General features: G+C 45.0%; 1 protein-coding gene across 2 annotated transcripts in view; it reads left to right on the forward strand.

Annotated features, from left to right (window-relative positions):
• The window catches only part of LOC147698758 (trifunctional purine biosynthetic protein adenosine-3-like), a 376,225-nt gene that overhangs the window by 90,263 nt on the left and 258,857 nt on the right, over window positions 1–27,105 (forward strand). For both annotated transcript variants that reach the window (XM_086935329.1, XM_086935328.1), the window contains exons 3-4: window positions 8,076–8,171; window positions 10,306–10,480. In XM_086935329.1, the coding sequence (XP_086791455.1) occupies window positions 8,076–8,171; window positions 10,306–10,480 (271 nt within the window). The remainder of the gene's footprint in view (window positions 1–8,075; window positions 8,172–10,305; window positions 10,481–27,105) is intronic.

The following is a 27,105-nucleotide window of genomic DNA, read 5'->3' on the forward strand; positions in this document are numbered from 1 at the left end:
TACGAATCTAACACCGAATAGACCCAAAAGAGATATTCCCCTTGTCGACTACACAGAAACGGCATGGGAACAGTACACTGATTTCAATAAAGGATTCTTTTTCTTCCTAGGACCTGTCCAAAACAGTAAATTAATACGCAGATTAACGAGAACACTTGAAGCAGTAGTGAATGAAACTGCCTCCGCTCTAGGTAACTTAACAGAGGAGCAGTCTGTTATACGGACTGTTGTCCTTCAAAATCGTCTTGTGATTGACGTCATCTTGGCAGATAGAGGTGGAGCCTGTAAGGTCATCGGGTCAAGTTGCTGTGTTTTCATTCCACAAAATGCACCATCTGTCTATCAAGCTATCACCCGTTTACATAAAATTGCAAATCAGATACATCAGAATCCAGGCACCTGGACTTGGTCCGGTTGGTTCTGGACTACGTTAACAGCTTGGGGATGGAAGATCTTATCCTTCCTAGGCATTGGCCTTGTTATAGTATTCAGCTGTTGCCTGTGCCTGCAGTGTGGGCCAGCGATATGTGGACTGTGTGCCACATCCTGCATTGAGCATTCCAGTTGCCTCTCAAACAGTCAAAGAAAGAAAGACGAACATATAATGTTACAAGAACAAACCGATCGATTTATGAGGATCGATATATCATGAAGGGTCCGTAGGGAACAAGGAGGGAATGAGGTAATATAAATTTTATGGTCATGTCGTGTTCCCTAGCGAGTACCCCACCGACTCCATGTACGAGTTAAAAGTGCATGTAACTTCCCTCCTGTACCAGCTATGAAGACGCAAATACATTTGCGTCCAACGTTAACTTGTCCTCTTTCAGACCCACCATGAATGGGTTGGATGGTCCGTTCCTAAGTATGCTATGCCAACGTCTTTTTGAAGTGTACTCCTACGTTTTTCAGCCTGGCTGAAAGTAGGCCCTGAATCTCTGCCACCGAGCCTCTTTTCTGGCTTCTGACTGCGAGGGCCCCTGCCCAAGCAGCCCCCGTACCCGTGAACTCTGACTTACTTCTAGCGCGGCCCTCCGTGCTCAGCTCAGCCTGCTGCCTGCCAAGATTGACTATAACCTTCGAGTTATCTGTTTTCCTCCCCGAAGATACATTCCAGCCTGCTAGTTTCAGTAAACATCCTTCCTCAGCTGCAGGGCTAAAGGGCCGACCTGTCTCTATGCAAGTAATTCATAGCCTCTGTTGCCATGCTTCCATGGAAGGCCCCATGCCCCCACGCTTCTCATACAGACACTCAGGCGCTTATACACGCACTCACAGCAAGTATAGAATAGCTTCTGCTCTAGAGACCTTTCTGCCCAGATAGCTTAGTTCCTAAACATCAGATATCAGATATGATAGAAGCACAAGTTGATCTGACATGCCAGACTTCTGTCTCTTTCCGTCAGTGTAAATGTCAAGTCCCCTGCACCCCGTCAATCACACGTCATGCAGCTGCGCGCGCATCCAAGCTTCCGATTTCTGCTGACATTGCAACATTCTGTTAGCACCACCCCTTGGTGCCACCCATTTGCGTCACCTATCAGTGACGTTTCTAGCACACACCTCTAGTTTACGCCTAGTTTACGCCTCTTGATGATGTACTAGTACCACGTGTATACTGTTATCTTGTTTTCTCTCAGCTGTTACGCCTCTTACATTGAACATTATGATGTAAATCAAGTATATAAGCTATGTATTGTCAATAAACGTGAGCGCGCTCATCTATCCCTTCTGACACCCTGTGTGGTGGTCAGAACATGATATCCTGATTCCTTTATGAGGAATAAAACCCTTAGAAACTCTTACACCACGGACTCTGTTTTCCTTCATTCTGATTGAGTTATTATTAATCAAGTATTTACCTGCATAGAAATTAAGAGAGTAAATTAATTATTTACGTCACTGTAATAAGGGCATTTCTCTGTCTGTCTTGTTGTTCTATTCTGACTCGTTCTCCTTCTTCTAGTAACTCTTTTTCTCTAGCTTTTTCAGATTCTTCTCTACTTCTCTCTGCTTTTCTGAGTTCTTTTTCATTTCGTCTATGAGCTTCTTTACGCCATAATTCTATGGCATTTTTCTGGGATTGTCTGGCTTTCTTTTTCCACAATGCTTCTTCTACTCTCATGATGCAATCTGCATCCCATGTCCCTGAGACAGGCCACCTAAACTTTTCTTCCAGACCCTTAGTGTAGTCTGCCCATAAATCTAGGTACAGTATGGCATCTAAGCCATGTTTATTATACATAAAATGTCCAGGAGTGTCCCTAGGCGGGACAGGAACTGCTTCTTCTAATATCCCTTTCCTAGTACCTATCTGATGTAATTTTGAGAACAGCGGCATGGTCGGATTACTTTAAACGTGGACACAGTAAAACACAGTAATGACAGTAATGAATAGCAAAACAATCATTCATACCACAACATTAAAACACATTAAAGAACATGTTACCTGATACCTAGAGAACACATAAAAGCGAGACTGAAACTCGAGTTGCAACACTAGAATACTGGATCACTGAATTACTAGATGCACTGCTAAAACAGTACAGACCGGTCCCATAAAGAGACACGTCGGACCGTATCCACCTAAGTGAACACGTACGGACCAGGCCTGTGTACCCAGACCTGTCTTGACCGGGAACAAATTAATGAACCCGTCTAGATGCGTTCCCAATAACGGTACTCACCGGGAAGCAGAAACTGAAGGCCTCGGAAACTGGACTGGACTGAACTGCGTCAGGTGACGATTCTCCTACGCATGCGCTTCGGAACAGGTGGGCCTCCGGACACCTCGGACCTTGCTCTCTCGACTAGGGCTCTGGTCGGGATCCTCCGCATTCCTCACCGCCTCGTCTGGACGCCGGACCGCAGTCTCCGTCTCCCTCGTGGGCCCGAGGGAAGATAGCAGGAAAACCCGCAAACGTGCACGGTTTCCGTCGGGGCTGTAGAAGGGGTCAAAGGCCGCGTGACTTCACCGGCGAGTGGGGAAGGGGGGGTACCTGTTCGGGCGCCATATTATGTGGTAAATAAATTTTACCTAATCATTTTTCCATATAATTATCAATACAAGACAGCTCATTCAAATGAGAGGCAGAGTCCGTGGTATCTGAGTCATACGGGCTTTAATGGAATAATCCTCAAGGATGGAGCATCATGTTCCATCACCTCTAAGGTTCAGGAAGGGACATTCAACTTTTTATTAACAGTACACATTATATATAGTAAAACTGTACAATTGGAGCCAATACAGTAGGCGTAACAGGTGAAAAGAGAGAGATAAGAACACATGTACGTAACAGGAGGCGTGTAAGAAGGCGTACACATGGGCGTGCACTGGACATGTCAGAGAAACGTAACATGAAACGTCACAAGTGGGTGGATGCTTAGTGAAAGTTTGCAGAGTCGGCAGAAACTTCTAACCTATATGCGCGCGCAGCTGAGCATGACGTGTAACTGGGGAGAACTGGGGGCTTTGACTTTTGCACGAGTAGAGGAGACTGGTGTCTGGGGTGTCAGAACAACCTGCACGTAAAACATATCTGATATCTCATGTTTGGAGGATGTAGTGTCTGGAGTAAAAGGTCTCTCGGGCAGAGGCCGTTCATCACTGAATGCTAGTCCGAGCAAAGGGATCTTCATGTAGAGTGCGGGGGCCATGGGCCTACCATGGTAACGGGAGCAGTAAATTACTTGCATGGAGACAGGAAGGCAGGGCCCTTTGCTCTGCAGCCGGGAATATGTTTACCTATTTCGCTAGACTGGAATGTGTTTTCGAGGAGGCTGGACAGATAACTTGTAGGTAAAACATCATCTTGGCAAGCGAACCAGGCCGAGCCGGGCACCGCTCGTCTGAGGCAGGAAGTAAGGCAAGGGTCAGGGATGCACACAGCTTTCAGAGACAGGAGAGATGAGACTCGGGGCCTCAATTAAGGGCCTAACTCGACTGGGCCAGAAAACGTGGACGAAAACGTGAAAGTGTACCATGTAAAGACGTTGGCACCATAGGTCTAGAAACCTAATTAACGGGATATTCATGCATGGCTGGATAGCTGACATGTTAAGGATGGACGCAAATGTATTTGCGTCTCTCTAGCATGAACAGAACAGAAGTTACACGACATACAAGGAACATGGGTGCATGGATAGGGTGCGAGTTGGGGGACACTTTGGCTACCTGAAAATTTCTATTACCTCAACCGAGAGGAGATCCGAGTCATCTACTCTTCGGTTGGGCTTGAGTAAGATTGCATCTTGGATGCAGGCGAATTTACTCAAGCTCAACGGAGAGAAAACGGAGGTCCTGATCCTGGAAAAAGATAAAGAGCGCTGGGGCCCCCAGCATTGGCGGCTGAAATGGGCGCTCTTCCTCAACCTTCGCTCCAGGCCCGCAACTTTCAATGAGAAAACAAGCCGTGAAGGTAGCTGCCACCTGTTTCACTATCCAGAAATGGCTCAAAAAGATTATCTGGATGTTGCCTAGCTCCACTCAGAAAACTGTAGTCTAGGCTTTGGTCACTTCTAGATTGGACTACGGCAACACTCTTCATCTGGGGGCCAATGAGGATGTGACACACAAACTGCAGGAGGTACTGAATTCTACCGCCAGACTGCTCTGCCAAATCCCTAGAACTGCCTCCACCTCTGGTTCTTTGCGAGATCTTTATTAGCTCAGGGTAGAGAACCGGTTAAGTTCAAGGCCCTGAGCTGTATGTTCCAGATCAAATCTGGTGTGGCCCCGCAATATTTGCAAACTCTGGCTCATTCCTATTTGCCCTCTCGGGTGCTCCACTCTGCTACTCAGGTGAAATTTTCAGTCCCAAGAGTTAGATGATTAGGTATAGGCGGCCGCTCTTTTGCCCACTTGGGGCCCTCCTTATGGAATTCTCTCCCGTGTCGCTTCGCACTGAAACACTCTACGGCAACTTCCGTAAATGGCTAAAAACCCAGTTATTTAACCAATAATCTCCTTTCACTCCCTTCTGTTCCTTACAGGCTGGGGCCGGGAAACCCTCTTGGGTAGCTGTCACGCCTAATAAGTTAAAAATACCATAAAATAACAAGTAAAGCCTGACTGCTCTGTGCTAAGCTACCAGAGGTTTGAGCACAGGTTAGTTTGGGGTTTGATTGTGCCTTACCATGACAAGGATTGTGGTTGCTGCTAGACCAGGGCCCTCACCCCAGTAAACCAACAACACAATTTCTAACAGTATTCGATATTGCTCTATTAAAAACAAAGTTGAGGCCAGACCTGTTGGGTTTGCCAATGCTTGGTTTATTTTGTGCAGCTTTTTATAGCGCGAGCTTGGCCCAAGGACAGATATTAGAAAACTGTACATGAGCACCAAATTAAATAAAACCCAGGTCAGATTCATTTTGTTCAGAGGCACAGGGAGATTAAGTGATTTGCCCCAAATCACAGGATATGGAACAGACAAAAGGATGCGAACCTGGTTCCCAATTCTAAAGTTGGAAGCTCTGACCATTAGGCCCTATCTCCTTCCAGTTCATCTTTATTCCCCACCAGTGACAAAAGGTCAGATTGTAGCCTACTGAGCTTAGGCCAAAGGTCTTCGTCCTTTCATTTGAAAGCAGAACTGCTCTCTCTGCTTTTATTGAAAGGTCAGCACAGCAAATGTTGCCAGGGAACCTTTAAATGCGGGGCATCCAATAGCGGTGGCCCCATAATGGTGGAGGAGCGTTGCCCACCCTGCTGCCAGCGCAGCAAGCATGAAAAGGGGAGAGGATGTGGTCCGTTGGCTAGACTGCCGACTTTGGTGCTGGAAACCAGGGTTCGGGCCTCAGGGTCGCGTTCACATCCTGTGATTCTGGGCAAATTATTTAATCTCCGCATGCCTGAATGTGTAATGTAAATACGGTGCTCATTTAAAGCGCTCCAATACCTTCGGGTCGAGTTTGCGCTACATAAATATGCAAAATAAATAAATAAATACATAAAAATAATAAAATTGTTATACATTTTTTTTTAATACTGTTTTATTTTTCAGTGCAGCAGGCCAGCCTGAGTCAAGTGTTGGGACTCGGCCATCACTGCTGACTGGCTGCAGGGGAGGCGGAATGGTGCACCCAAAAGTTTAAAGTGCGCATGTCACTTTGGCTAGCTGTCTTCGCAGGGCCAGTCTGACATGCACACTTTAAACTTCTCAAACCCGAGCTGGCTCAGACATCTGCATGGGGAGCATGCACAGAACTCCAGTGCCTGTAGGAGTGCTGAGCAAGCCCGCTCCGATCAATCCTGGTGCTTCTCTCATGCTAGTTGACAGCATGAGAGCAGTGTCTGGAATAGTTAGTGGAGTTGGCTCAAAAGTCCCCTGCTGCCTTTTTGAGATGAACTGCGTGACCGGAGAGGAGTAGGTAAGTATGTTTTAACAATTTTTTATGTAGTGTTGTATTTAGTTTTTTACACTGCCATGCAGTGTGGGAAACTTGCACTGCCTTCAGCCTCAACTCCAGAGCTCTTAATTGTGACCCATTGTAAACTCTGTTTATAAAGGACCACGATTGGGCGTGTTGGGGTTGCACCTAAGGGCATTCCTGGAGTGCCCGCCTGATCACTTCACCACTTTCTATAGCAGTCAGTCGCCACTGGGGTATCAAACAAACACTTCCCACCTCATCATGTGACATCCTTGGCTCACAACTGTTGGTGGCAACAACATGCTGCCAAACTCTAGTTCACCTGCAGAGCATGAAATAGATGTGTGGATCAATCAAGAATATGATCGCTTTAGAGGCACAGTTACCATATACGCAGATGTGCTTTGAAGTAGGTAAATGGCAAGTTAAAAAAGAAAAGTCATTTTAGATCAAGTAACGTTTTATTAAAAGTAAATGTGAAATTCCTTTCATCTTCTTGTAAGTTCGAGTCTACGTTAACTCTTATAGACAAAATCTTTTTTAATTGGCGGTCAGTTTGCATTGACAATTTTCCCATGAAGGGTTGATTTGGTTACCCAAAAGCTGAAGAGAATTTATGAGATGAGAGTTGATAATATTGTATAGGCTGGCAAGTGTTTGTGTACTCTAGTATCCAGCCTTTTTTAATGACACTAGCAGTTAAAATACTTATAGCATTTATATAGTACTAAACTTGTATGTGGTACAGTAAAAAGATATGTCAAAGTGAGAGTGAAGAGACATTCTAAACACAATGCATGATAAGAACTAGACATCATATACAGTAAATGTAAGGCAGTGATTACTTCTGTGAATTATTCTGTTTGTATTCATGTATTTGCCATGTTTATATTTCGAAAGAAACAATAAACAGTGGTAAAAAGAATAGTGCATAAGCATTGAGCTGTTGGGGGTGATACAATGCTGCTGCTGCTAGAACCTTGCTTTGGGAAACTAGGATTTCATTCACAAACAAACAGTTTCAGGGGCATCTTCAATTACAGAGAAGCATTCTGAAAGTTGAGTTGTGTTGTGAAAGCAAACTCTGAACTATTCTGAACATGTAACTACAACCTTTCTAGACTGGTAAAGTGGAGAAAGCAAGAGGAAAGAGTTTTGTGTCTGTGGGCCCTGGTAGATACATACACACCATAAGAACCTTGCTGACCTGTCACCAGTGTCAGTGAGCTGGTCACTGTGGTAAAGCAGGTTCATAGAGTCCAGCTTTTACAAGGAACTGATGGACCCAGGTGCCTTCTGGCAAGCTGAGCCAAAAAAGATTCTCTTAGGATGTTGGATGGGTCAAGGAGGTGCTCATCTGCTGAGCAGAGTAATTCATTGTAATTTGTAGATTTATATAGCACGGCTTATCACCTGTGAGGGTATCCAGGAGCTGTCCATGGGCACGGGGAGATTAAGTGATTTACCCAGAATCACAGGATGCTGGGCCGACGCCTAGACCCAAGAATGAGCTGGGCAGAAAGTTTACACTGAAGTTGCTATCAAGATGGGGCAGACCAAAAGAAAATCAATGCAGAACATCTGTCAGAGACGTGATAGGGTAGAGGCAGCCGAGCTGAACATTTAGTTTCACCTTTAACACCATTGTATTCTTTTTAGTTTTTTTCTTTTAACCAATCTCTTTATTTTGTGCATTTTAGCTGTGTCCATCAACAATCGGGCCATTCTCATCCAGTTCTGCAAGGACCACAACATTGGTCTTGTGGTGGTTGGGCCCGAGGAACCGCTTGCTGCTGGTAAGGTTAATATTATTTGTTCTCATTTGCTCTTTTAAACGCTGTAAAGTTGGATATTTTAAAATTAGAACAGTCACATACATTTTGAGGTGCGCTAGATTACATGCCGTGGTAAGTAAAAAATGTCTGCTGTAGTTCAGCTGTGAGTCATGGATAGGTTACTTCAGTTTAGCTTCTGTAAACCGTTATTACTACATCACTGCACTATTAATCCCCCTTTGGGTGGCACACATCTCTGTGGGTCTGGTTGGTGCTAATCTGTGCTGAGCACACTTACTCATCTGTGTGTGATGCTTTAATAATACCGGAATATGGCATGTCATGCACCAGGTCAAGTGCTTCCATTCTGCTTTGGGTACACAGAAACCTCCATCATATATCTCTTAAAGAGAAACAAAGCCTCACTCAGGTTTAGCTTTTACTTGTTCTGCTTCTCACCTCGTTGGCTCTAGTGACGTAACACCTCTCTACATCCCGAAAGTGACAAGGACAGCTCAACCATCAGTGGATGGTGGAAACCTTCCCCAGAAGTGTCCTAAACATACTCTAGGTACCTGTGCCACATACCTTCCCTTGAAAATAGGTATGGGGCAGGGAGATGGTTCCCCTTAGTGCCCACCTGAGCTCCAACAAGGTGTCAGGCTATACCAATGTTTCTAACTAAGAAGTGCAAACTCTTATGAAGTCAGGCGTAAGCCAATATCTGCAGGTAAGAATCGCTTTAGGAATCAGTCTCTCTTTGGGCACCAGAAACTGTCCATTTGGGTGGTGACTCACTGCACATTGCCTACTTACTGTTTGCCAAGGACTGAGGATTTGGATCTGTCAATTCCTCCACCTCTTCTTCGCCTCTGTGTCTGATGAATACAAACTCCAAGAAATGGAGAGCCTGAGGCAGTTTTCCCACCTGTTTCTTGATGAGGCTGTTGCCAGGTTGTAAAGCTCTTGGGTACCCTCAGGTCCAGTCTTTCCTAATCAAGACATTTCAGGGTTGCTCTTCGCAAGGATGATAGTGTTATATTGTATTAGGACTCATCCAGCCTGGCTGGCATGACGTCCTTCTGTGATGTATGAAGGTTCTTTAGTTGATGTCATCGGTGGGGATGTTTGACAGTTGGTCTAGCGGCGTCTGGCAGGGATCGTTTGGGGTTTTCTCCAACTAATAAACTTCAACCAGAAGACTTCAATGAAGTTGCAGCTTTATTTATGTATAACAGTTAGGTCCTTGGTTCTCATGTCAGGCAGGACTGGCAGTGTCCCCACATGCCGTGCTGGCAATCGCTACTCTGCTGCTCTTGGAGATCAGCTCTCATCTTTGATTTAGATACAAACAACTTCAAACTTACGGAAAAGTTACATTCACACACTCTCATGAACACATGGTCAGCCAATAAGACACAAGCAATGCCCCCCAGTCATACAGACCCATGTTACATTATCAACTCTTGCATCATCATTTTTCCTGCAGGAAATACTTTGTTAGCTTCCTCTGATGCCTCCAAACATGTGACTTGCCTGATGCTCAGCAAGACAAGGCACATGCCCACTCACACATTTCTGTAGGCATGGTGGACCCACACTAATACTCAGGGTAAACGGAAGATCTTGTAGTTCTCGTCAAACACAGTGAAGCAAATGCATGAGCCTTCACTTTTTCTAGACGTGAGAGTTGTATGGGTACAGTTAGCTGTCACATCAAGTGCAAACTCCTGAAATGCTGGTACTAAAAAATGGGCTTGAGATTTTGGATACGAATTCATAAAAAATGCTAAAAAAAAGGCTTTCAGTTTACGTATAGGTTTTAGGAGGTCCTGCTAATTACAAAAAGAAGCCTGTTCACAAAAAGGTCATATTATAGTTTCAAAATGTGGGGCAGTCCTTTTACAGAGAGCTCCTTGAAAAACTATCATTTTTGTTTAATAGGCAATATTTCTCTTTTCTGCTGCTACACAGCATACACGTCTTTAAATACAAGGGTACTTAAAATCTGCATAATAAATACCACGGAAGTAAATAGGGGATGTGGATCTGTACTTGTAAACAAACTTCCATTGCCATGTAGGATCTTGATATCCCTAATAGATGGCGCCTCTACTTACGGTGTTAACCACCTTGATCTATTTTTTATGGATAGGTATAGTCGATGACCTGACCTCAGCCGGGGTGAGATGTTTTGGCCCTACAGCAAAGGCAGCCCAGTTGGAAGCTAATAAAAGGTTTTCTAAGGAATTTATGGACCGGCACGGTATACCAACTGCTCGATGGAAGGCGTTCACTAATCCCCATGAGGCTTGTAGCTTTATTACATGGTAAGTTCAGTCACTTCGGCTATGGTTGAAGATATATTGATTTTATTGGGGGATCCTTGGAGACAGTATCCGTAGCTAGTCTCTGGTCATGTTCTCTCCCTTGTCTCTTATGCTCATTAAGAGTGGCCCATAATTTCCAATGAGGCCTCTAGCAGTAATTACCAGCCCTATCAGGAATCAAAAGTGGTGCAGAATTACCAGGTACAAAGTCCTTCAGGCTAGACATGGAGGACTTTGTTCCAGGTAAACCAAGGATATTTGAGTTTGCATGCCGAATACAGGCCAGTTCATATTTCAACATCATTACTGTTTGCATAGTGATGTATCAGAGATCAGTTTATGCTCTCCTGTAAAAACCAGGACCCAGTGTCACCAATAACCCCAACACTGGCAAAAAATGTAGGCAACTTGTAAAGAAGGCCTATTTACCGAAAGTGTTTGTTTAATGTATTGTATCATCTATATAGCGCGTTTCACTCCTGGAAGAGGTGCAAAGCACTCTGATTTTCATTGGGATCCTAGATGTCCGCTTTGATGTGTAGGTTTGAACACAGTGTTGGTTGCTGAATAAGCTTGATGGAAAGCGTTGGATGAGGTGTGCTCAAAAGTAGCAGTAGATTTACTTCCTGGTGAAAATTATATCACTTTCACCGTTCCTACTTTTAGGCACACTGTAAGTCACTTATGCATGTCTTTCCTCTACGACTACCACCCAGTCAGATTCTTCACTCGAGGACAGATTCACAATGCTTTAAGTTCAACTTAGGTGCACATAATGCCATCTCAGGACTCCAACAGCAGATTCCTATTCAAAGAATCAGGACATAGAGTCATTTCTACTCAAGTAAGGAATTGATGACGTTTGAAAATCCACATTTAAGGACAACTTTCCACAGTCATATGTTAAGAGTTGTTGGTAGGATTATGGATATTCTGTGCTATAAGTATTCACAAACTCACTGTAATGTTGAAGGTCCTTGGTACTGTACAGATGAAGGTCTTGTCTACAGTAGCTCTATGCCTCATCTCTCCTCATTTTAAAATTTCTGACCCAGTATGTTTTCCTGCACAAGAGACACATGCAGTGAGCCTTTGGCAGGGGCTGTCATATTATGTGAATTGGACAGAGATGGAGATAAGGATAACATGGAAAATGTTGTCCTCATATCCAGTTTGTGATATGACTGATATTTGAGGCAGCTGACTGATACTTGTGAGTTGCACACCTTTTTATTTGCAGCCCTTAGGGTACCTTTCCTACTGACCCTTCTTGTTAAATCCACATAGGCTGTTATTGCAGGAACCTCACACTGCCCTTAGCGTGTGAGAAATGGTTGTTAGTGGGTGTGTGTATCTGTCTGTCTGTTTGTCTGTCTATGTGTTTTAAAGTAACCGAGGTTTATGATCCCCAAGTCTGAAGGTAGCCTTAAGTTTTTGGCCTACAAGTAAAACAGCTGTAGACCTTGGAAGTACCAATTTACCCCTCCCTGCTCTCATCTCTCCTCCCTCCCTATGTAGGCCATTATAGCCAGGCTGTGGCGCAGATCATAAACACCTTTGAAAGAACAGTTAAAGGCTATTTGTGTTTAGCACACTTGATCAGGGCAGTTTGGTCAGGTCAGAGTTTGGTCTGCAAGAAGCCACATCTTTTCTTACTGTAGCTGTTGCCTGGAGTCAGAAAGCACCAACTGTACTGTGGATCCAGAGGTAGCAATGCACTTTTCTGTCTCTAACTGCCAGTGGCATAACTGTAGGGGGCAGAGTCGAGCAAGTTGTATCTGTCGACTACCACCATCCCCCCACCTCCTGAGAACAAGTTGTCTGTTGGCCGCCAGACCCACACTTGCTCTTACCTGGTAGCAAACACAGAGTCCACCCCTGGTGCAGTAGATCTAGCTATGCCACTGCTTACTGGTTAACACAACATACAAAAGAACACAAAGGTCTGTGGTAAAATCAGGTAAAGGGGAATGGGTAAGAGAGAAAATAGAGACAATGGACTCCACTGCTCTGACTCGTCACTTCTGTTTGGCATTGATTGTAGGTTGTAGTGAGGTCTATAGGAAAAAAGAGATATATTTCCTGCATTTCACTGACAATGAATGGCTTTACCTTAGTGATCACCATGTTACCAACTCTCTGTACTTTGGTGTGGAGCTTATTCCTGTAACTAAAAATACAAGTGATGAGTCTCTTAAATATATGTTTATCATCACTTCTGTATATGATAACTACCTCAAGCTTTATGCTTTATGCACTCTCTGTGGACTCTTATAAGCAATACTAGAATTATGAATACCTTAAGCATAATCATATATAGATAGCATGTGTAACATAGTCCTAGTACGCCAACCCTCCTGTCCCATCACATGATAAACTTACAGCATAATGCAACACAGTCTAGAAAAGTTGTAGTTAAATGTTCAGAATAGTTCAAAGTTTGTTTTCCCAACACAACTCAACTTTCAGAATGCTTCTCTGTAATTGAAAATGCCCTTTAAATAACGCTGAAGAAAGCAACTGTTTGTTGCAAAAGAAATCCTAGCTCCGCATAGCAAGGTCTTGGTGGCAGCAATAATGTATCACGATTTCCAGCAAAGACGCTGTGAACCAGGAGGGAAGTTAAAGCCAGATATTGAAGATGGCTGCTACCTCCAAACTACGTGAGAATTTGTGGCCTGATGGGAAACGCAGTTGCCCAGTTGGGATGCTGCTGTGTAGCGCATTCTCCGCAAACATGAAACCACACACAAGACAGCGCCAACACTCTGCAAGGACCACAGCCATTCCTTGCATTAGATGGACTCAGCATCAGTGGGTTTGGAATATTGTGGCCCAGGGCGCTGAGTCTTAAGCGGTAAGAGATACTTTCTAATGTCGTTTCTGACGTATATAGCCACTACTCTGGTCTGAACAAAAGTGATGTGCTGTCTGTTCATTCACTCATCAACTGGGCAGCTTTGGTAATGACAGTTTAAGTGGTTGTCTGTGAGAGGGGAACAATCTCTGGTTGTAACATTAGAAAACCTGGTATTGCCTCAGATTCAGACACAGTGTGGATGTTTATGGGATATTTGTTACCAGAGGAAAGAAATGTCCACGAAGGAGATTGCACACGAATGTAAATATACCTCTGAAAAACATTCAAGTGGTGCACAAGATCTAATTGGCTGGCTTGCCTGCAACCAACTGCCACTATCAGAAGTTGTAAGACTGTGTCAGCCTGGTCTCAAGTTTGACTTTGATCTCAGGTTGAAGCTCATTCAAAAGGATGGACAGGGCAGAAAATGTGCTGCCCTCCCAGGCAGTCAGGAACAGACTTTCCAACTGAGGACAATACCCTACTGTTCTATGACCTGAACAGAAACAATATTCACTGCAAGCAGGAGCATATATTCAGGGGTTTGCTTGGGGTATTACACCCCACTAATAAATGCTTTATATGTTTTTTAGTTGTGTGTAGGTTCGTCCAGTTGATAAGAGAGTGTTGAACTTCACTTGTCATTGACAAAATTTAGGTGTTTTTAGACAACTCTCATTCCACTCCCTCAGGCACACACATAGCAGGACAGAGGATCTCAAAGAAAATAATTAACACATGTTAAGACCTGATAGGCTTATTTTTCCAAATATGAAGCTATTTATCCCATGCTCCTCAATAGGCTGTAATGCACTGGACATGAGTAAATCTGCACATAGTTATAGAGTTACCAATTATTTGGAATTCACAAACATTTTCCAGGTCATGCCTGAAAACATGCCCTTGTCTCACATTTCAATGTACACACCTGGAAAACGTCTACGAGGTTTTTTTTTCCACACACAAATGCACCCACTTCTATTTTTCATGCCAAAATTCTGAGAAAGTTCAAATACACTTTCCTGTTTCTTCTTTTCTCCACAGGGAAAATATTTTCCACTGTGAAGAACACCTTTCCATAAATTCACACCAGGTTTGAAGAGATTCCTTTGCTAATTCCAGCCTGGAAAGAGTTTTACTCCTGCCACTGACAGGAGTAAGTCTCCAATTTTTTCAAGGTGGAAACGGAGTCAGAGATGGGTTTGTTGAACACCATCAAACACGTACATTTGTGTCAGGGCATTTGTGCCTCTTAATTAGCATTTGCTGCCCCTCAAAACGTGATTGTAGATTTACTTACACAGTAATCTTTGTGTTGGTAAAGCCATATGTGTGCAAAACTAACTGCTCTGTTTTATAAAAGTTGATTGGTACTCAGAAATAAAACTATTTGATTCTGTTTTAGTCTGACTTAGGTGCAAAAACAATGTTGAGCCTTGGAAAGACCAAATGTGGGTCTACCACTAGCACTGAGGTTCCACACTCCAACACCATCTTACCACAAGGCCATGTAACAATTGTGTAATGAATACTTCAACATGATAATAGTTTTGAGACCATATGGCCATGGTGGAGGCATGGATTCTGGCGTCTGATTGGGGCAATAGGAGAGGAGGAGGGAGAAGGGCTGAAGGAATTTCTGATGCCCATCCCTTATTAAAATCTGCCTCAGTATTAAGTCAGGCTCTCCCAGGGACCCAGCACCACTGAACAGGCTGAGAGGGAGTCTGGAGTGCCTGGAACCCTACATAAGACATCTGGTGGAGACATCTTTTAGGACATGCAGAGTCCCCAGCTACTGGAAGGAAGCTGTGGTTCTGCCGCTCCCCAAGAAACCGCATATTGGTCTAGACCAATTAGACAGTCTACGACCAATCTCACTGCTGCCTTACTTTGCGAAGGTGGCAGAAAAAGTGGTGAATGACCAACTGACGGCGCACATCGAAGAAGGCGGTCTTCTCCACCCTACTCAGTCTGGGTTCCTAGCACGGTATTCCACTGATTCTGCGCTGCTCTTTGCCACCGAATCCATCAGGCAGCTGGTGTATGCAGGTCAAACGGCGGCCTTGATCCTGTTGGATCTAAGTGCTGCCGTTGACACGGTGGCCCACCACACGCTGGTGCAGCGCCTGAGAAAGGGAGGGGTGGCAGGGAATGCCCTGAGCTGGTTAAAATCCTTTCTGTCTGGGCGCTGCTTCCAGGTGAGACAGGGAGATCACTATTCCAGAATCATCAGGCTGAGGCAGGGAGTGCCGCAGGGATCGATCCTGTCCCCGACCTTGTTCAATCTCTATGTCGCTCCTGTAGCGGAGATTGCTGACGGGTTTGGGATCAGGGTCGTGTCCTATGCGGACGATACTCAGATGGTGGTCTCGCTGACTCAGGCTCCAGAGATGGCTGCATCCAACTTCACGGCCTGCCTGCAAGAACTGGCTACATGGATGGCAATGAATTGCCTGAAGATGAATGGCAGCAAGACAGAGGTACTGGTGGTGGGTAGGGCTCCGACAGTGTGGTCCTCGGCATGGTGGCCCCAGAATCTGGGACCAAAACCCACACCCTATGTGCAGGCAAAAAATCTGAGAGTCTGGCTAGACTCGAACCTCTCTTTTGACTATCATACCAGGCGGGTGGCAGGCGCTTGTTTTGGGGTTTTGAAGGTACTGAGGAAAACGCTCGACTTTCTACCCGCGGCGGCCAGAAAGACCATGGTCCAGCCTTGGTGATGTCGCGCCTAGATTATGGCAACATTCTTTATGTAAATGTGTTTGTATTTATATAGCGCCTCCTACCCAGAGGTCTCGTAGCGCTGTATTCATACCGCTGTGGAACCCTTCCTGGCTTTCCTGTGAGATGTTCACTCCTGGGCACCCCCAAGGTGAAGCCAAGCATCCAAGCGCTGCTGGGGCCGTTGTGGAGATTAAGCAAGCTATTGTCCAGAGTCACAGAGTGGGACCCATGATTAGACTAGGCACTGAGGTGAGAATTATCAGGTCCGGGGAGATTGAGTCCAAGAGCCGCCAAGGCGGGAATTGAACCCTGCTCCCGGGCCAGACCTCTGCATCAGGGTCTGCCACTCTAACCATTGAGCCACCCTTCTCCACAAGGTCTCCACCTTATCTAGATGGGACGACCAAGAGTATACTCCGTCTGCAAGGAGTACAGAATGCGGCAGCCCGCTTAATTCTGAGGCGACCTAGAAGGTCCTCTGCAAGGGCAGCTCGGGCGGCACTACACTGGCTGCCAATTAAAGAGAGAGTCATATTTAAGGCACTGTGTGTCTGTCACCGTATCCTTCAGGGGAGCGCTCCACCTTATTTATCTGAGCTATTGATCCCCTATGTCCCTACTCGTCAGCTAAGATCAGGTGGGGTGGGTCTGGTGTGTGTACCCGCCACAAGAGAGTGAGGATGGAGGGTCGGTCCTTCCGCTTATTGGCAGCAAAACAATGGAATGCCCTCCCGGTGGACCTCCGGATGGAGGTCCAGGAGAGCCGCTTTAGGAAAAAATTAAAAACGCACCTCTTCCCTCGTGATATGTAGGGTAGTGGGGGCGGTTAGCACCTCTTTGGCAACTGTACCGCAGCGCGGGGACACACTGTTCTTAGTGTAACCATTGCGCTTTATAAATGTGCAAATAATAATAATAATAGTTGCCTTTGCATTGTAGATAGTGGCTAGTAAGCTAATTCTTGTATAACATACAGATCCCTCAATGCTTAGAGAGATTTCAAATTATACTTTTCATAATATCACATTTTGCCGTAAACACTCCACAACCCTCTACCTTCCCAGCTCCTTTACCCCTATTCCTGCTCACTGCTTCATCTCTTGAGACCAAGGGAGTAGCCAGAACATTAAAGTACCCCCACTTTGAAATAAAAGCTCTGATTGTTATCCAGCGCAGCTCCCAACAACACTCAAATCTCATCCACTCAACCCAAGAGCTACTTACTCTACCCATCCGTGGGGCCCATAGCACCGTGAGTCACAGATCCACACATCACACTACTCCTGAATCAGTGGAAAAGAAGGCGAGCTGCTGGATAGCGGGGTACCTCATCAACCTAGTTTCTAAATTGTATACATTATATACATCTATGTACAGTTCAATTTTTCCCCTCAAACAAAAGGAAATAAGCATCAAGGTACTCCGCTATTTGGTTGATGGACCAACTAGTAGAAGTCAGTTGATGGTGATTAAGACCAGCTCAATCACAATATTCCCATCTCTTTATTATTTACATTTTCATGACTTTTAATCTAAAATAAAACAGACTCGAAATTAGAATTCATTAGGAAAAGAAAATAGCATTTTCTCTAGATTACCGGAATTGTAAGCATTTATTCAATACATTCAAGAAATGAAAATTAGAAAGTATATTAACAATCTGCCACAGGAAGATGACAGAACTGCATAGAACAGGTTCCCAAGCTGACTGTCTTTCTACCCTCCTCGATGTCACCCTCCCGACATAGAATCTCCGCAATCAATATCTTTGCCCCTTCAAGTTAAAGTCCATAATATTTCAAAGTCTTTGCACCATAAAAATTGTTCAGACTGACAGCATGTCATGGTGTGAAAAAATCTACGGAACCCACAACCTTTCCCTCTTTCACACAAGGTCTTTTATTCCCTTTCCCTAACTATCTAACTCAAAATTGCAACTTTTAGGGTCCGCACTCATTTCTCATTGGTCTATTAGAGGGATGCTGATGATCACCTCATGTCCTCCTTGTCCAAACCGGTTCTTAATTTGCAAAGTCATTTTCCAAACGCTTTCTCAGGACCAAATTGTCCACGTTGCAATTGTCACTCAGTCCTTGTATCTTTTATTCACAATAAGGTTACAGCATTCTCGTTTCCCAGGCTTTTAAATGCAATCATTCTTTGGCATATGTCCCAGTCATAGGCCAAGCCGCTCTTGACATCTCTCACTCCGAGCACGGGCCATTCAACCATCTCTAGCATATTCGTGCATGCGTAGGGGGCATCTTTCCCAGAGTCGCGGCCATTTTCAGACTAGGCTGCACGGGCCTCAGTGGGAACTAATATGAAAACAAACACAACAGACGTTAGATATAGAATTTTAGCCCTTCTGTTTTACCTCCCACCATTCTAATTTTCCCTATTAGTAGTTACCTAGCCAAAAGCACATACATATGCATCATTTACTTACCATTTGTATTCTTTTTTTACCATAAAACCTCTAACATAAACACAAATACACATGTTTTATTTGATTATATCTACAAAACCACAGCTCTATATTAATATGACTCTTCGATTTATTAGCAAGTTAATTTTAGCATATAAGCAATTAGTTTTCCCACGTGTGGTGTCTGTTCTATGTGCATTTGGTAGATTAGTTTCCATGCTTCACACGATTAATAAATAATACAGTGAGGAGGAGCCAAGCAGGCATCCGACATGGCCGCATAGTCGCTCAGCTCCGTGAGCCCTTTCGCCCCACACGTATATCCTGGCGTTTATCCTGAGCCACGAAGGCGTGCTTTAATAGGAGAAGGAGAACGAGCACTTACCGTCTGCTCCTGAGGCTCCTGCGTGCGGCAGGCCCTGAGAACTGTCCCCGACTGCTCTGCGGCCCACATGGTGATGAGACCGGGGCGTTGACCTGGACATGCATCCGGCCGCGACTGCAACAACAACGGCCGTTGGTGGCGGTGAGGAGCCGGCTGGAGGGTGCCGTTGACTTGAAGGGCCGCTGATAGCGGTGAAGGCCCGGTCCACTTGGCGTGACCCTTGGGGGCAGTGTGGCGAAACAGTATTAGAGGGGGCGCATGACTCCTGCCCCCTCCCCAAAATCTTCACCCGGGCATAACCAAGGACTGCCCCTGATATAGGCGGGCGACTCCCGGGGTGCGGCAAGGATTTTAGCCTTTTGGTGACTCTCCCCCGGAGAACCCCCCTCACAGTTTTGAGCCCCGGTTGTACATCCCGTGGCGCCCCGCACTGGGGCCTGGTCTCTGAGTGAGGTGAAGAGGGACGGGGCCAAATTGACTAAGATGGCGGCTGGTGCCCTCCTCTACGATCCTCGTCCATGTCGGACGGCTGACACACGGTTGGGGCCGGGATGCTTGCAATGTACGCAGGAGCCCACATCCAAGGACGTACTGGCTGCCCTAACGGTTTTGCATGAGACCCTGATTTGTCATGCTCGGGACCTGGATAGAAGAATGGCTGCCATTGCTGTCTCGCCGTCTATAGCGGCCACAGTCCGATCCCAAGGGACTGCCGACGAACCCGCAGCTATGTCCACGGAGGGAGTCCCGGCTCCGCTTAGGTACCGGGAGGCGCCGAAAGACCCGGTTCCCGTGACCGCTCGGGCCGACATGGTTCTACACGTGGGTGTCTCTTCGGGCCACATGTTCAACTGGAGGCTGGGGATAAAACGCTAGTTTCCTTATTGGACTGTCCCAGCGTTGTCGTGGCGCTTGCCGGACTGTGTGACTCTCCTTTCCTGGATGGTACTACTGTGTGTGAACTCTGGGAAGTTCCCGGGGTCAACGTCGATATTACCGGATCTCCACTGTCGATACTTGGACGGGTTTGGCTTGTTGTACTTTCCTATGGCTACGCTCCGACCTGGCCCGCCCAGTTCATTTGGACCTTCCAGGCTGTTCTGTAAACCGATTGACGAGTGGACTTCTGGCGGTGCCATTGCCAGACAGGGTCAGGGATGATGTGGTTCACAGTATATTGGCTTTATTGTTGACAGACGGGGCAGTGGGTATGATTGACTGGGATTTCATCGCCGTTGTGACTGGGACTTGATGTTCTTCATTACTGTACTACTTCGTTTCTGGGATTTTCCTGGGTGTAGGGGTGAAGGGCGGGGTCGGGCAGCAGGACCGAGGGCCCTCCTCCGCTTATCTTTTTTCTCTCTTTTCTCTCTCTTTCTATATTTCGGGTCTCTATTAGGGCGACAGGCACACTGCTGGGGGGGTAGGCCATGGCCTTCTGCGGGTGTGCAGGGTGGGGGGTTGGGGGATGGGTGTTTGTTCGGTATTTGTTTCTATGGCCCTTTAGTGTTTCTTCTCTTTCTAGTGTCGTCGTCGTTCATGGTTTTTGCAATATGTTTAGTTTCGAGGGATGGTGTTTAGACTCGCTACGCGCCGGGGTTGTGCCTGCATTTCTCCTGCTTTGTGTATTTTACCCCCGATATTTCCTTCGTATCTGTACTGTTTGTAGATATCCTGATTCGCGCGCTGTATTGTAGGACTGTGTACGACTGTGTGGCACCCCTTTTTTTAGTTCCTTATTTGAAAATGAACCTCTCAAATCCTGATTTCGAGTTTGTGCATTTGATTACAAGATCTGTCCTGGTACTTTTATGACCCCGGATCTCGAACTGCTATAACTTTTCATATTGCTTGCTGTACTCTTGCTTTGCTTAGCGGCCGGCCGGGATGGTTGTGGGCCCATACTTGTAAATGCTTGTACTACTAATAAAGGTTCACAAAAAAATAAAAATAAATAAATAAATAAATGCTACAGTTTATGAGAGAATGACTTTACAAGGGGTACACAAAAATCTAGTCTCTCCCCTGCTCCATCAATGGCACAAAGCAAATGAAGCAAATGAGCCAACCCTCCCTAGGAGAGTTTCCCTGTCTTTTCCGTCCAAGCATCTACCCATTCATTCTTTCACTGTTCCATCCACCTGCTGTTACCGACTATTTCCGCCTTGTAGTCTTACATCCATACATTTTTCCAGCCATCATTTAATCTTTCCCTAGTCCATCAATTCATCCAATCTGCCATCATCAATCCATCCATCCATCCATCCAATCATCCATCAATCCAATCATCCATTCCTTTACTTTGCCATCCCTTCACTTGTCCCTCCGCATTCATCCATTTAGTCTGCCTACCTTTTTTTTATACATTTAAAAAATATATATATATTATTTAAAGCTTTTACATTTTGAAACTAAGACAATACAATACATAATCACATTGACTGCATACAGTACAGTTCCACAGCGGACACATGCAACGCATACGTTTATAACAAACAGAGTAGATATACTTCATCAGAGCTTAATCGTAGTTAGCAGGAGCATTTGCTCTTTATTTTACCTGTACATGAATGCAGATGAGTATAGTTAGCCTCTTCCCCCTATGTTTGGTATCTGCCAAGGTATAGCAGGGCCTGTAACAGCTAAACACTCAATTACCTTCGCATCCTTCTGGCTCACTGCTTTCCTTTCTCACCAAGTACTGTAGATATAATTCCTAAAAACCTTTGAGTCGATTCTGAGGGGGTAGTAACTCACTATAATTGTGTGATTGAGTATTGCAGTATAGCATATCTTTTGCCCAGTCATCTAAGGTCCGAATAGGGTCTTTAGCCCAGTGCATAGCCACTCGGGAAGGAGTAAAACCCATTGCTACTAATCATCTTTGCTTATTCTTTTGTTATGTCCCGGCAGAGCAAGTAGTGGATCTGGGGTAAGCGAGAGGCTTGTTATCTCGTTTAATGTTTGAAAAACCTTATCCCAGAATACTGAGATCTTGGGGCAGTACCAGGCTACATGTAAAAACCCAGCCTCCCTTTCCTTGCAGCGGGGACATGCAGCTGAATCCTGCAGGCCATACCGACAGAGTCTCTCAGGTGTATAGTAAACCCTATTGAGATAGTTAAAGTGGATTAGGCGGTGCCTCCCATTAAGTGAAATGTGTTTAGTCATCTTGCAGCAATTTCGACAGGGGCTGTCGTCTATAACTGTGTCCAGATCTCTCTGCCAGTCCTGTTGAATCTTTATTAAGTTCGGTCTCCTGGCTTCTTGCGTCAGATTATAAACAGTGGTCACCAACTTAACGGGGGTGGTGGAGCGTAAGATGTAGAAGAGCGTTGGCATCTCCATAGGCTCCGGCATATCTTTGCCTAGGAGGTCGCGTAGTGTATGTCTGACTCTGTGGTATTGTGTTAGGGAGGAGGGTTCATATCCTTCTACCAATATGTCTTCCCACTTGCGTACCACCCCATTCTGAAAGAGGTCCCCATCTTCATGATGTCCAATTTCCTAAAAGCTAGGACCACTTCTCTATCTTGACCAGTCGGGAACCAGGAACGCCATTCTAAAGTAATCAAAGGGGACTACATGATGGCGCCTCTGTGTCTATTTAGTAAATTGCACCAAGCGTGCACTGTGGAATTTATAGAGTCTAGTATGCGGGATCTCCTAGTAGGGGTTTGAAACAGCGTCTGAGGGAGAGCCACCCTTCCAATGTGTAAGTATGGTTAACTCTGTGGCCCGTGAATCCAGTAGTGTGCATGGAGCTCAGCGCCATTCTATAGTATAGTTTTAGGTCTGGGGCGTTTAGACCACCCATAGAGTAGGGCAAAGTAAGAGTGTCCCCCTTGGCTGCTTCCTGGCCCAGGAAGCACTATCATTTTAATGAGTGAAATACGTCCTATCAGCGAGAGTGGCAGGCGAATGCAACGAACAACATCCTCTTCCAATTTAGAGATTGCCTTCCCATAGTTGTTAGAAAGTACTAGCTCAGGGTCAGCGTGCACTTGTATTCCTAATTAAAGTACGGGATCTGTGGTCCATTGTAAGGGGAAGTCCAACTCCACTGGTGTCATGGATGGAGTCAGAGGGAAAATAATAGATTTGGACCAGTTGACCTTTAGGCCTGATATTGCCCCGAAGCGCGTAACCTCTGTAGGCACTGTGGTGAGATGTCTTCCCGGATCTCGGATATATAGGAGCATAACGTCAGCATATGCGGAAAGAATGAGACGATATCCAGGAAAACGCAGTCCTCTGTACCTGTGGTATTCTCTCAATGCACATGCCAATGGCTCCGCCACCAGGGCATATAGCAGGGGAGACAATTGACAGCCCTGCCGAGTTCCTCTCAAGATTGTAATAGGGGGTGTGACATTGTTGCCTACTCTGATTCTGGCGACCAGGGTATTATATAGAACTGCTATGAGTCAAAAAAAGACCTCGTCCACTCCGATGCGACGAAGCACAGCTTCCATAAATTACGACTCCACAAAGTCAAACGCCTTCTCTGCGCCCAGAAAGACAGCAGCAGCATTTACATCAGGCTTAATGTTCTGAATGGTGCTAAATACAGTTCTAAGATTGTAAGTTAAAAAACGCCCTGGGAGTAAGCCGGTCTGCTCTGGACCCACCAGCAACGGGACCAATGGGGCACGTGGTTAGCTAATATTTTAGCAAAAAGTTTTGTGTCCACATTCAGTAGTAATAAGGGAGATTTGGCAGATTCCCTGGTTACAGTAGAGTAACTATCAGAGCTTCTCTCATGATAGGGGACATTACATCAGCTTCAACCATCTCTTTGTAGAGGGTGACTAAATGCAGTATGAGCAAATCCTTAAATGCTTTATAGAAGGTCACTGTAAGGCCATCTGAGATAGAGGCGATACAATCACGCATTGTTTTGAGTGCACTTTGAATCTCACTGGGAAGGAGAGGTTAGTCTGTCAACCTTTGACCTGTTCATCCAGCTATTCATCCATCCCTTTACTCTACCATCCTTTCACCTGTCCATCCACCTATCCATACTTTTTTTTGTCCTCATTTGCCTGACCCTCATTCCAGAGAAACGCCAGCCACCTACATGTCTTAGCCAGAGAGAAAGGTCTTGATCCTCTCCTACTCCCAGACACCAGCATCAGATTGGCCGGAGATGAATACAAGGAATACTTGGAGGGGGAGGAGATGGAATACCAGCCCCCACTACTCACTCAAGGTGTGACTTTCATTCTGCCATCCTTTCACCTGTCCATCCACCTATCCATTCTTTTAGGAGACGCAATTCCACAGTACTTTGTCATCCCGGTTTCTTGTTCTTTCATCAGGTGATATAACAAGTGCCATAGTTTAATGTCACTGGTATTTTAGGATCATGCTCTCTATCTCGCGCTCATAATATTCCTGCTATTGTCCTCTAATTTGATCATGTTTATGTGGGTAACCTCATTCTTCATATCCTTATTGTTCTAGAATTCAACAGTGGTCATACTCTGCTTTCCATTTAGCAACATTGGACTATGACATCTTCAGTGATAATTAATCCCAGGCCAATTAGGGGAGAGGATGTAGCCTTGCAGGTAGAGATGTCGACCTCCAAGCTGGGGAACCAGGTTCGAGTCTTGGCAACAACGCTCAACATCCTGTGATTCTGGGCAAATCACTTAATCTTCCCGTGCCCAACAAAAATGAATGTGTCCGTCTGTAAAGAAACTGGTGCTTATGTAAAGAGCTCTGATACCCGATGTCTTGGGTCTAGTTCGTGCTATATAAAACTTTAAAAACAAAACAAACTCAACCATCCATCCATCCATCCCTTTACTCTGCATCCCTTCACCTGTCCATCCACCTATCTACCCATCCCTTTTCTCTTCCATATTTTCACCTTTGCACCCACCTATCCTTTACTCACCCACACCATCAATCCTTCTCTTTTCTCTGACAAACCTTTCACCTGTCCATCCACCTATTAACCCATCCCTTTACTCTGCCACAATTTCACCTATTCATTCACTCACTAATCGATACTTCCACCCATCTTCTCTGACATCCTTTCACCTGTCAATTCACCTATTCTTCTATCACTCAATCCATCCATCTACTCTGCCATCTTTTCACCTGTTCATTAAGTATTTCTTTCACCCATTCATCCATGTACCCACTCATTCATCCACCCACTCAGTTATGTACTCACTGATTCATTCACCTACTCATCCCTACGTCTGCACTAATAAAAAACAGTTATGAGTAATACTAAGAATTGATCTTTTGCACAGTCATGCCTTCGGTTTCTTATATGAAATTTGTACTTTAGGTGCAACTTCTAGACCAAACTTCGAACAAATGGCCACCATTCGTGGGTATATTTACACAAAATGTGTACTTTTGCAATAACTGCAAGGGTTGCTTTGGAATTTCATGCAATATTCCACTTGCCTTTTTTTTGTGCCTGGTTTAATCTGACCCTAGGATTTTTACACAAAGCCATATAATACTATTTAGGGGTTTACACAAACCCAGATAGCACTATTTTGTGACTTTGTGTGAAGTTCTCTAGACGTTTGCGATATTTCCACCACCGTACTTCCCCTTTTGCATAGATGATAGGGTGGCTGGTGCTCGGTGCTTAAAAGTTATTTTATGCAGTGGTCATGTCAGGTTTCTTGTGCAAAATGTATTTTGAAGAACGCTATGGTTGCCTCAGCTCTCACTTTAAAGATACAATATGAGACCTTAGTTGGATATACAACGGTGAGTGTTGGAACAGCTCTGGCTAACCCTAATTTTACTGACCAAGTTACACCCTGCCGTAATCTGCATAAATTGAAACAACAAAAATACATTGGCAAGGTAGATTAATTATGACAACAAAGTCTGGTACCACTTACCCAATTGATCTAAGCGGACACACTTTTCATTTAGTATTTTTTACTCTTTTTTCATTTTCCACAGAATTCATTCGTATATGTCAAAAGAACGATACAGTTTCAGTAGCAAAAATTCACATAAAGTTACACTTTTCACAACATAAATTGGACAATCACTGTGAATGAGACATATTTACATTTACACGATATGTACATAAAACACAGACAAAAATGCCTATTATCAATCCTTGTTTAAGGCACCAGTCCTGATATACAACCTATAGACAACAAGAGGCACTGAGTATTTTTGCAAGTCTGCTTGTTTGTTTATACTGGAACAATAGCAAATAATAGGGTCATAAAACAAGTAGAATAATATCCACAATCAAAATCCTGACATGCCCTTCCTGAGTCTTGTTCCAGTAGTGTAATCTGCATAAAAACAGCAATTCACAGCTGTGTCAAATATTAGCAATAGGACTACTGCTTCAAGGAGGAAGCAGGCCAAGTCTGGAGTGTTTATGCAACTGATTAGCATACCCAAGGATATTCATGAAGCATGTGTGGAACTCTTATAACTCTCTCCACAAGTTGGTGTAAGAGAAGAAAAGGAAATAACTTTGGTGCATAAAGGGAGATTGCAAGAACCCAGAAGGCCAAACCAACTGTATAGGTGTAGGCTGCCCAAGGAGCTCTTCCTTCCCTGCAACATGGCACCATTGACAGTTAATTATTTGTCCATTCAGTGTTTTGATTTTTACAACCTAATATTTTTTTTTTTGAAAAATCTTTTTATTGGTATTTGTAAATGCAAAAGCACATTAGACACATCTGCACAATCAAAGTACTACTTCCAGTTTACAGAGGCGGCGAAACATCAACAGTGCGATTCATCAAGAGCGCTATGCCAGTACATGCTAATAGTTCGTGGACAGGATACAAGTGCCCAAGTGTGCCTTCTCGTTGGGAAGCAGTAGTTAGCCCGCTCCACCCTTCCACAAGGGAAGGGACAAGTTGATGTAATCATCCCAACTCCAGATGGTAATCATGTGCAATAGAACAAGAACAAAAACAGCTAACTGCGACACTGTCACCAAATTACATTACCATTTGCCCCAATTCCCAGCCCCTCTAGCCCAGGACCCTCCCCCCCCCCGCTCCCGCTCATTTGACCCGTGCAGTTCCGCAGCAGGAATCGCCTCGCCATTGCGTCGCTTAATGCGCCAAAGCAAACTGCTGATGCAGCGGCCACCGCGCCCCCTTCCGTTTCTCTTGTGGTATCAGCCTAGTGCCCTGCCGTCCCCACTGCTGTAGCGTCTCCCGCCTCCTGCAGAGTGCTTAGCATGTATTTCCACCTCTCTG

The sequence above is a fragment of the Lissotriton vulgaris genome, chromosome 8 (assembly GCF_964263255.1).
Source record: "Lissotriton vulgaris chromosome 8, aLisVul1.2, whole genome shotgun sequence".
Lineage (NCBI taxonomy): Eukaryota > Metazoa > Chordata > Amphibia > Caudata > Salamandridae > Lissotriton > Lissotriton vulgaris.